Source organism: Prionailurus bengalensis, chromosome B3 (genome assembly GCF_016509475.1).
Source record: "Prionailurus bengalensis isolate Pbe53 chromosome B3, Fcat_Pben_1.1_paternal_pri, whole genome shotgun sequence".
Lineage (NCBI taxonomy): Eukaryota > Metazoa > Chordata > Mammalia > Carnivora > Felidae > Prionailurus > Prionailurus bengalensis.
Window position 1 is genome coordinate 70569323 of NC_057355.1, and position 11161 is coordinate 70580483.

Genomic DNA, 11161 nt, shown 5'->3' on the forward strand with positions numbered 1-11161 from the left:
TAGCATCTGGTGTGAAACCCATTCTTCCAAATTTGTGGACATCTTGGAGAAAAAAAATGTAGAAGGAATGCTGGAAATGACCTCTCCATCTGCTTGGAGGAATGCTAGTTGGACCACTTGTAATGTTTTTTATTAGAAAGATAATGGGGAGTCTTCACATACGTAGCCCTTTTACCAGGCTACACTTGACCTGTCTAGGTTGGATGGATTCAGCTGAAAAATGTCAATTATCTATGCATTTGTCAGAGTAAATGTTGAAGATGTTTTATGACCAAAATAAGGTCCTTTTCTGTAAGGAGGCTATACACGCATCATTAGGGCCGAGTCTTCATTGTTCTGTCTTCTTCACGTGCAGCCTACAACAGCCTGAACAAACTTGGGGACTCTTCTTAGTGGTCTCAGGAGTCTCCATTCTTGACCTTTGTGTTCTGTATCCTTTGCCTTATTGGTAAATTTTGATAGCGGATAATGTTTTTGATTGTCCAACTTTGTTATTTTGGCCAAAAAAAAAAAAAAAGGTGTTTCTTCTTTCTCTCTTCTCAAGAGAACGTTATATAAAAAATATTTCTTTTTTCTTTTTAAAATTTTTATTTATTTTAAATTTTTGTTTTGTTTCTTAAGTGTTTTGAGTATTCACCAGGGAAGCCTACTTTAGGCCTGCACTTTTCTTTGTGAAATGCTGTATCAGTCAGGGATCAGCCATCAAAAAGGACGCACACATGATTTGAACAGAGTTTAATATAAAAATTAACCAGGTACAAAGTTGTTAACTAGGTATCTGAAAGTATATAAAGATAGCTCTCTGCTTTCATGGAGGTAACAGTTGTAAGAAGCAGCTTCTACTCTTAAGGGTGAGGGAGCAGAGACAAGAAATTGGAATTACTGAAATGTAGTTCTTTAGAATAGAGTCCTGTGGAGCTGATGAAAATCCCTTTTTGGAGGGAGTGTATCTTGGCTATTGCTTGTTTCTCTGAACTCAGAGGAGAGGCATGATAAGCCTGGGACCCGGATTTTTTGGAGATAGAGTAGCAGCATGCTAGTGTTATCTCTAAGAAAGCCCAATGAGGCTAGTTCTCAAACTGTTGGAGAGACCGCACCCTGGATTCACCTGCTGCCATAGCAAAGAAACATCACTGCAGTAGCTGTGGTGATAATGCTCACACAGGCACAGCAGGCAGAGGGGGAGCCCGTAGGAGCAAAGAGGAAGGAATCCCTTCCCCTGTCTCTACCTTTGCAACCTCCCCCTGGCATGGTCTATCACCAGAACATAAAATGTAGACAGATGGCAGTACAGGAATGTGGTTTGCAGAGTCCCCATATCAGAAAGCAGAGTGCAAACCGGGGGGTTTTGAGCTGAGAGATAATCATACAGTTTCAATATGTTTAATAAACATAGGTATATAAGGATATTTTTACTTTAGGAGGTAGTTTCTTATAGGGATTTTCCTATTTTCTGTAAAACTTTAAATTTGGAGGTGTAAGATTGGACATAATATCATCTTTTAATATTTTTAAGGATTGCAGCATCTGTATTTTTGATATTGGTTATTTGTGCCTTTTTTCCCCCTTCTTGATCAGTCTTGCCAATGTATTGTCAATTGTGTTGGTCTTCTGAAATAACCAACTTCGGTTTTGTTGAGTGTTGAATGTAACATTTTGTTTTATTTTGATTAATTTTTGGTCTTATTATTTTCCTCCTCTAATTTCCTTAGGTGAATTATCTTTAGATGGACACTTGGATCACTTGTATGCGTCATTTCTCTTTTAAAAATATGTGCATATAGAAAAGTGCTTGCAAATGCGGCTATAGCTGCATTCCATATGTGCTTATGTATGTATTGTTTTTTTATTAGTATTTAGTTAAAAATTTTCTTAATTTCCATTGTGTTTCTTGTTGAAATATGGATTACTTAGAGGTGAATTGTGTTGACTTACTAATGAGTTAAATGAAGTTCATATGCTTAGAAACTAGATGGACAGTAGGATCTCATGTTATAGTCTATCAATTAGAATATTAATTATATTGTCTAGCAAGAACTCAATCCTGATCCAATGTTGTTTTATTCCTCCAGTACAGAGTTGTGAAAAAACATTATATATAGCCTTCAAATAACTTATGAATGAATGGTGGTTCCTAAAACTAAAGAGTTCTATTACTGAGTACAGCTGTGATAATTGCATCTTAAAAATATTCCAAGAAACCATCATATGTCCCCATGAATATCTGAAGGCTGATCTAAGTATTGCTTCCATGATTATTTGGTTTGGGGAAATACAACTTTCTGCAAACATCTCTTTTTTAAATTTTTATTTTTGATGTTTACTTATGTTTAATAGAGAGATACAGTGAAGGACAGAGTACGGGCAGGGAAGGGGTAGAGAGAGAAGGAGACACAAAATCCGAAGCAGGCTCCGTGCTCTGTGCTGTCAGCCTAGAGCCTGATGCGGGGCTCAGCTCACGGACTGTGAGATCATGACTTGAGCCGAAATCAGACACTCAACTGACAGAGCCACCCAGCCGCTCCAAACATCTCTTGATATAGTTGGCACTTCTCTTTTTAAAACTATTTCAGGAAATTAAAAATTATAGCTACCATTATTTATATAGTTTCATTAGGTCAGCTATGTCACCATCACTTTATTTTAATGGTATAGAGATTGAGATGTCATTATTAACATTTTAGGTCTTGGTATACAGATAGTAAACAAGAAGTCATGGCTTTCTTCTTTTGTTCATGGGAATAAACTAGAAATCACAATATTATAAAGGTGTGTCAGTATAATTTTAGTTAGCAAATGGCCTGTATCACTCAGTGCTATAATATATGCTCTAATACAATGGCAGTTTCATTCAAAAAGATCATAAGATGTTGACATGACTGTTTTGCCCAATCCAAGACTACTAACACTAACACCCAACTGCTCACATTTTCTTTCTCTATGTTTTACTATTTATGCATGCCATATCATACATTTTGGGGGCTTTCTGTTGAGCGCTTCTCTCGAAAGGAGAAATTAGTTAGGTATATAGCCCAAAAGAACATGGTCTATCTGAAACCTGTAGAAAGAAAGGTTGTGTGGTATGTGGAATTTTGTGGTGGTGGTGGTGTTGTTAGAAGACCAAAAAGAAAGCCCTTCCTTTATTATTTTGTTTTTAATTTGCAATATATAACACCTGAAATACACAAAGCAATGTAAGTAGGTCAGGAAGAAAAGCATGCAAATGAACGATGGCGTGGTGGTAGACAGAACATAACAATACCATCTTAGTTGCCTGGGCTCCTTGTGGAGTCCCTCTGTTTCCTGGAGGGAGCATTAGCTCTGCTCCTCTCAACGTGTAGCTTTCATTACTGACTCCAAAGCATCTGCTCCAGTTGTGTGCCAGCCACCAGGACAGAGGAAAGAGAAACTGGAGCTGATGTCTTTAAAGAGATGGCTGAAGTTTCACAAATTGCTTCTCATGTTCTGCTGCCAGAAGTCAGTCATATGGCCGCATCCGTCTGCAGAGACTAGGAAATCTGCGCTGCAGCTGGGTGGTCATGTGTCCAGCTGAATCTTGAGGGTGTTGTGTTAGTCATGGGAAGAATAGGCATATGGACCCTTAGCAGCCAGGCACTGACTTACAGTGTATCCCCGTGTTTGGTTTTACAAGGCAACACAAGATTGTTTTTCAGGATGGTTAAGTCAACATTCACCCACCAGCAGGCCATAAAATTTCCATTAATACACAGCAATACATATTGTCAACAATAACTGTTACTGACAGATGTTTTTCTTTAACATGTATGTCATTATGATCTAAAGTTGCATTTTGTGATTACTAATGAGGTTGAGTGTCTAGTGTCCAGTGGTATTTCTTTTGAGAAATAAACACCTCGTCTAAATTTTTCCCACTGTCCCCCCTTTTGGATTATTTCTCTTTTTTATTAATTTCTAGGAAGTTTTTAGATTTTTGAATAAAATTATTGTGTTGTATGCATTGATGGTTTCATTTTGGCTTTCTTCTCGTCGCTGTAAATTTTTTTTGCTTCAAAGGAACACATTCTTCCCGTCTACTAGCAATCCTTTCTTATTGCTTTAACATCAGGTAAAATTAGAATCATGAAATTCATTTATTCACATAAGAAAGTAAGTAATGTTTCAAGAAGTTGTGAATACTTTTTCTGTTGTATTTAGCAAAAAAATATGTGAAGAGAAATTCAATGTTTGAATCAACAGTTAAGACTTGAAAACTTGGGGCTCCTGGGTGGCTCAGTCAGTTAAGCATGCGACTTTGACTCTGGTCATGATCTCGCTGTTCATGGGTTCGAGCTACGCGTTGGGCTCCGTGCTGACAGCTCAGAGCCTGGAGCCTGCTTTGGATTCTGTGTCTCCCCTCTCTCTCTGCCCCACCTCCGCTTATGCTCTCTCTCTGTCTCTCAAAAACTGAATAAATGTTAAAGATTTAAAAAAAAAGACTTGAAAATTTGAACTATAGGGGATATGCTGTGGAGTACAAGGGCAATAACATTATAATTTGATTCATTTTTTTTTCTAGGTAGATGTTGATCACTCAAATATCTTTATTATCCTCTGTAGCTTAGTTAGAATTAAAGTAAGTAAATCATGTATTATTAGAAATGAGAATAATGATAATTAACTCACAGTGGTTTTGTAACATACGTAAACTAGGTAAAATGCTTAGCATGATGTAGGGATTATTGGTAAACCAATGGTAGTATTTATTACTCTTATCATTATCATTATCAATGTTGTCATCTGGAAATATTTGAATTAATATAAAGGAATATTTGTACAAATTATTATTTGCAGTTATTATCCTCTCCAAGTGGTAAGAATATAAGTGTTGGAGTTTTGAACACATTTTCATAATGGAATAAACACAAACCATACATCTGGGAATACTTAAAGCTGTAGGTATGATGAACAGGTCATGTTTCCAGGTAAGTTTATAGGTAAAAATGTGGCCAAATTTGGATGTAAAGGGTGCAATTTCTGATTTAATGAGAAAACTAGAAATTATCCTTTGAATCCATATGCTGACTTATCAGTCTCTTTATGGCATTCCTAATGTCTTTATTTCTCAGTGTGTAAATGGCTGGATTCAGGAGAGGTGTGATTACTGTGTAAAACACAGCAAGAAACTTGTCCACCCAAGTGATGCTAAGTGGCCACAGATAGATGAAGATGCAGGGTCCAAAGAACAGCAGCACCACTGTGATGTGGGCGGTACAGGTAGACAGTGCCTTTGATGCTCCATTCTTAGAGTGAAGGCGCACTGTTACTAGGATATAGGTGTAGGAGATGAGTAGGATGATGAAGCAAGTTGTTGCCAAGACCCCGCTGTCAGCATTTATCAATATTCCTAGAGTATGTGTGTCCATACAGGCCAATTTGATCACCAAAGGGATATCACAGAAAAAACTGTCCATTGTTCTGGGTCCACAGAAGGGCAGATCTAAAATCATAGCTAGTTGGCTCATGGCATGCACAAAGCCAATGACCCATGATATCAAAACCAGCCAGATGCACTTTTGTCTGTCCATGATGCTGGAATAATAGAGTGGCTTGCAGATGGCCACATAACGGTCATAGGCCATTGTCACGAGTAGCACCATCTCACCCCCTGCAAAAAAATGCACACAGAGGATCTGGCTCATGCAGCCACCAAAGGAGATGGTCTTATTATCCTTTAGGAAGTCTATGGTCAGTTTAGGGGTAGTTACTGAGGAAAGGCAGAAGTCCACAAATGAGAGATTGGCTAAGAGGAAGTACATCGGGGAGTGGAGATGAGGGTCAGTGATGAATAAGAACACGACAAGGAGGTTGCCCACAACCGTCATCAGGTAAAGCATGGAAAATGGCAGTAAGAGGAAGTTCTGGAGCTCTCTTGAATTACAAAGTCCACGAAAAATAAACTCAGACACCACAGACTGGTTAGCTTTCTCCATTTAGTACGTTGTGTTCTCATGTGACCCAAAGGAAGAACTAAGAACTTCTAGAATGGAAAGAAAAATGTAATTAATGCTCAGGTGCTGGAGAGCAGATAAATAGTACTCATGTCAATAATTCAAATCATACCATTGTACCAAAGCTCAAAATGGGGGTGCCTGGGTGCCTCAGTCGGTTAAGCGTCTGACTTCGGCTCAGGTCATGATCTCACAGTTCATGAGGTCGAGCCCTGCGTCAGGCTCTGTGCTGACAGCTCAGAGCCTGGAGCCTGCTTCACATTCTGTGTCTCCCTCTCTCTCTGCCCCTTCCCTGCTCATGCGCTGTCTCTCTCTGTCTCAAAAATAAATAAACATTAGAAAAATTTTTTTATATTAAAAAAAAGCTCAAAATGGAAAATAAAGTTTTTGTGAATTTATAAGTAGGCACAGTCTGATGGCCCAGAAGGAGAGCTAAGTATAGAAGGGTAGGTCAAAAGCCTTACCTAGCTTAAGTATAGTTGTTATGGGAATAAAAAATGAATATTCTGGTTAAAAATTTCAATAGTAATATATCGGGTAAATAATTTCTCCAAGGCTTGAATGTGCCTCTTCTGCAGGAAATTGAGTAGCTTTAAATATATTCAGAAGTTATTTCCCAGAATCCGGGAAATAACCAAATGCTACATTTCTGATACAAACTTGCTTCCCAGAAACAAATATTGCTTTGTGAAAATGTGTTAGCAGACTGAACCGATTATTTCACCGACTCTGGGAAAAACTGTTCATCAAATGACTTGAGAAAAGATAGTTGTGTTTCCAAAGAGACCCCAGTTACTGACTGTGCGTTCCTAGTGTCCAGTATTTCCCTGCATTTGGAATCTGCCCGTGGAAGAATATGACCACAAACTCCTGTTTCCCTTGGCCTGAGTAACATTAACATGCCTTGATGGTCCCTGGTTCTCGGTTCTCATTGGTAACAGAGATTTCTTTTTTGAGGCTGGCCTAAATGAAGCATACATGAAAATTACTTTTCTTTTGACTGTTCTTCAGGAGAAAATATAAATTCTAAGTTCGTTTGTATGTAAAGTCTTCATTTCTATTGTTTAACTTGAGCTCTGTGGAAATACATATGTTTACTATTTTCTGTAAGCCAGGAGGCCAAGGTCTTTTTTCATTTTTCCTTCTCTTTTTCCATTTCTTCTTTGGTTTCTCTTCATTTCTCCATCTTTCTCATAACCTATTTTTTTTTTTTTAAAGTTCAGATTATAAAAGCGACAAACTAGCTCGAATTATATAGCACATGTATGTTAAGTAAGCACCTTGGAAACAGTTATCTGTCTTATTTATTCATGTGTTTGTATTCCTTCTGCTGGGCTTAAAGCATTTTGCATTTCAACCAGCAATGTATGAATTACCTGTGTTTTCACAGGATCTGCAATGTGATGTTATTGTCATATGATGATGGGAAATGGGAAGTGTATGTGGTTTTAATTTCTTATTGTGATTTTATGTATTTTCTCCATTTTGAAGGATTGACGTTCTTTTTACTCCTTTTTTTTTTTTTTTTTTACTTTTTCCTATTAGGTTTTGTTCTTTCTCCTTCTAAGTATTTTTCCACAAAAAGTAAGACTTTATTAGAAAAATCAACATGTGCTTATGATGTCCTTGTTAATATCATCTCACTATTGATCTAATTATTTATTTTAGTGTCCTTTAATATATTTTTTGGTTAGAATACTTCACATAAACCTCACAAACTATGTACATACATACACAAATTATCTATTTTCCAAGTTGTAAAATAAAAAGTAAAAAAAACCTAGAATATAAACAGGTCTTTGTGACTCCAAAGTTTCCAATATAATTTTCCTGCTAGAAATGGCACCTGGTTGAAACCTTGATTTTGACAAGACTAAAAAAATAAATAAAATTTCTTAAATTTTTTTTTTTTTAGAAGATAAGTAAGACAGGGGAGCCTGGATGTCTCAGTAGGTTAAGTGTCCAGCTTCAGCTCAGGGCATGGTCTCGTGGTCTGGTCCATGGGTTTGAGCCCCACATGGGGCTCTGTATTGATAGCTCAGAGCCTGGAGCCTGGTTCAGATCTGTGTCTTCCTCTCTCTTTCTTTCTCACTGCCCCTCCCCCACTCATGCTTTGTCTCTGTCTCTCTCTCAAAAATAAATAAACATAAAAAAAGTCTTCTGAAATAAGACTTTTTGTTCTATGAAGAGGTAACAGAGACACAAATAAATGTAAATGGCTAGTAACAATAGGAGTGAGATACACAGGTTCACATTAAAATCTATTCAGTTTCATTGTTTGTTTGAAATTTTAGGTACTTTGGCCTACAGTTTTTGACTGAAACATTTCTCCATTTGCTGCTTTGATCAAGGGTAAAACAAGTAAAATCCAAAAGGAATTAGAAAATGTCAGGATAGATTGGAGGGTTTTTGAGAACCCATCTTCCCCAACCTGGGCATCTGGCAGCATTTAAGGTCATAGAAAGGCAATGCTGTTGTTAGTATTTGAAATGCTGTTAGGAATTCGGAAGTCCCAGGGATTTGTTGGGAGAGAAAAACCATAATCTTGCCCAGAAGACATGAACCAAATAACACATTCAGAACTCTAAGCTCTATAGATAGGTATGGGAAAAAAAAATGCTTTAGGAAGAAAAAAGAAAGAATTTAGTCTTAACCTGTGGGGAAGACATTAAAAGTGTGAGTTCAAACATCAATTATCTGGGATATACTTACACTACACAGATCACCTCTGAAACCAGTTTCTTCGCTGCTTACTGAGAGGGCTTACTCCAGAGTCTGCTTTAGGTGAAATGAATTCCAGGTAATTTTCTGCCATGAGCATTATTGGAGGGACTGTGTCCTCCTCAGTGTGCCAAGTGTGCACTATGAAGAGTAGCCTGTGAGCTTGGAGGCTTTCCATCTCTATCTCTGTGTTTTAAGTAGAGCCACGTATTTGGAAAGGTTTTTCCTATCATGCTCTTGGGGGATCCTTAGCTTCCAAGGTTCCCTGAGGAAAAGCTGGGCGTTGAGGGCATCATGCAATAAAAATCCACCCTTTTCAAAGTAGATTCAAGTTAGTCTAGTTAAATACAAGTGAAAGTATAAGAGAAAGGCGTTTCAAGCCTTTGATTTCTTTGTGTATTTTGAGGATATAACTTTATTTCTTTTGCCCTGTATCTACCATGTCATAAAGAGAACTAAGATGTTGGTACCAATCTCAGCAGAAGTTAGATGATTTACATAGATGGGCAGGTGACAGCTAGCTTGTCTTTGGCATGTTGCAGCTAGGCTCATGATTTAAGGGCCTACTTGAACCTTGCTTCTTGGATTTCAGAAAATGTTAGGTCTCAACCTTCATGGTACTTCCTTGTGCAGAGTCATGTATATTAGCAGTTTGAGTGTTAACCATATGATAGGCATTTCTCTAAGTGATGAAAAGATAATGAAAGAATACTTTTTTTTAAAAGACATTTATTCAGCATCATGATCAGACTATTACATTTAGCAATCAACAGCATGGGAGTTAAAAAAAAAAATCTACATTAAAACCCTTTGTTGGAATGCTTTACAGTTTCCTCAGAGCAGAACTAAAATAATCTGTTGTACAATTAGTCACAAATACAGTTCTCCAGTTTTTTGTCCATACACCTGTCTAAAACATGTCTTCTTTGAAGCAGCTAGGCCCTGCCACCAGCGTGCTTGGCTGCGTTCACAAATCTGTTGTAACCTGTAGCTTCCCTGTCACTTCTCCGGCTCTCCTCCCTTGCTAAGCTTTCTTTCCTGGCAGTAATTAAAACCTTCTGCCACCTCCATAGCTACTGCTGTTGCTGGATCTGCCACAGCCACCTTGGTTTCATGGTTTGGCAAAGTATTGGCCTCCACTACCATAGGGGCCAGAGCTTCTGCCTCCAGAATTTGAAGATTGATTGTAGTAATTGCCAAAATCATTGTAGCTTCCACCACTTCCAAAGCTGCTTCCATCGATACCAAATCCGTTATAGCCATCCCCACTGCCACCATCCACCATCACCTCGACTGCCACCAACGCCACCTTGCCCACTGAAGTCTCCTCCACAGCCAAAGTTGTCATTCCCACCAAAAACACCTCCACGACCACCACCGAAGTTTCCAGAACCACTTCGACCTCCTTGGCTGGAGGAAGCACTAGCCATCTCTTACTTAGATGAAACTTTCCTTACTTTACGGTTGTGGCCATTCACAGTATGGTATTTTTTGAATGACAATCTTGTCTACGGAGTCATGGTCATCAAACGTTACAAAAGCAAAGCCTCTCTTTTTGCCACTGCCTCGGTCACTCATGATTTCAATCACTTCAGTTTTCCCGTACTGTTCAAAATAATCTCTTAGATGATGTTCTTCAGTGTCTTCTTTAATGCCACCGACAAAAATCTTTTTCACAGTTAAGTGGGGACCAGGTGTTTGAGAAGCTTCTCTCGAGATAGCCCTCTTTGGTTCTACTACTCTTCCATCCACCTTGTGTGGCCTTGCAGTAATGGCTGCATCTGTCTCTTCCACAGTGGCCTACGTGACAAACCCAAAGCCTCTGGAGTGCTTGGTGTTTGGGTCTGTCATTGCCACACAGTCCGTGAGCATTCCCCATTGCTCAGAGTGGCTCCTCAGACTCTCATCCATTGTCTCAAAGCTCAAACATCTGATGAAAATCTTCTGCGGCTTTTCAGGCTCTTTGGGAAACTGACTGAGACATGACGGCGGTGGGAGGGAGACTTTCATGTTGCTTACTTGGCAGGTCCACTGGCAGAAAGCCTGAAAGGATACTTTTTAATTCACTCCGTTATTAGCGAAATAATACATGAATGCAGTCTAACCTTATAGCATTTAAACTATTAATAATAGATTTATTTGGAGCAAATATTGAAGGCTCTCTTCATCTGTCCTCTCCCATCTCAGCCACTCTCAGAGGTAACGACTATCATTTCTGCAGGGCATCCTTCTGGTACTGTTCCCATCAGTAAAAATGAGTGTAATTATGTCTTTAGAGAATTTAGTTCTTTATTTTTCTTTTGTATTTGTTTGCAGTGACGATTTTAAATACATTAGATGTGAAAGGGTCTTAATAAAATTCTCCATTTCTTTCTTTTCTCTTATCCTTTACTGGCCCTGCTTCTGCCCTTCCTCTTTGCTGTCTCATTTTCTCCCTCTCAGATTTCATCTGTTTCATGTCCAAATCTCAG

At 38.5% G+C, this 11161-nt stretch overlaps 1 protein-coding gene and 1 pseudogene across 1 annotated transcript; both read right to left on the reverse strand.

Moving 5' to 3' along the window:
• Nucleotides 1-5012: 5012 nt before the first annotated feature.
• On the reverse strand, nucleotides 5013-5951 carry LOC122468041 (olfactory receptor 4K3-like). Its single transcript, XM_043554526.1, has one exon. It carries the CDS (start codon nucleotides 5949-5951, stop codon nucleotides 5013-5015), a length of 939 nt encoding a protein of 312 aa, XP_043410461.1.
• Nucleotides 5952-9620: 3669 nt separating this feature from the next.
• Nucleotides 9621-10616, reverse strand: LOC122467873 (annotated as a pseudogene).
• Nucleotides 10617-11161: the final 545 nt, after the last annotated feature.

Excerpts from the sequence above, each read along its gene's own strand:
- LOC122468041 (XM_043554526.1), bottom strand. The coding sequence starts at position 5,951 with ATGGAGAAAGCTAACCAGTCTGTGGTGTCTGAGTTTATTTTTCGTGGA.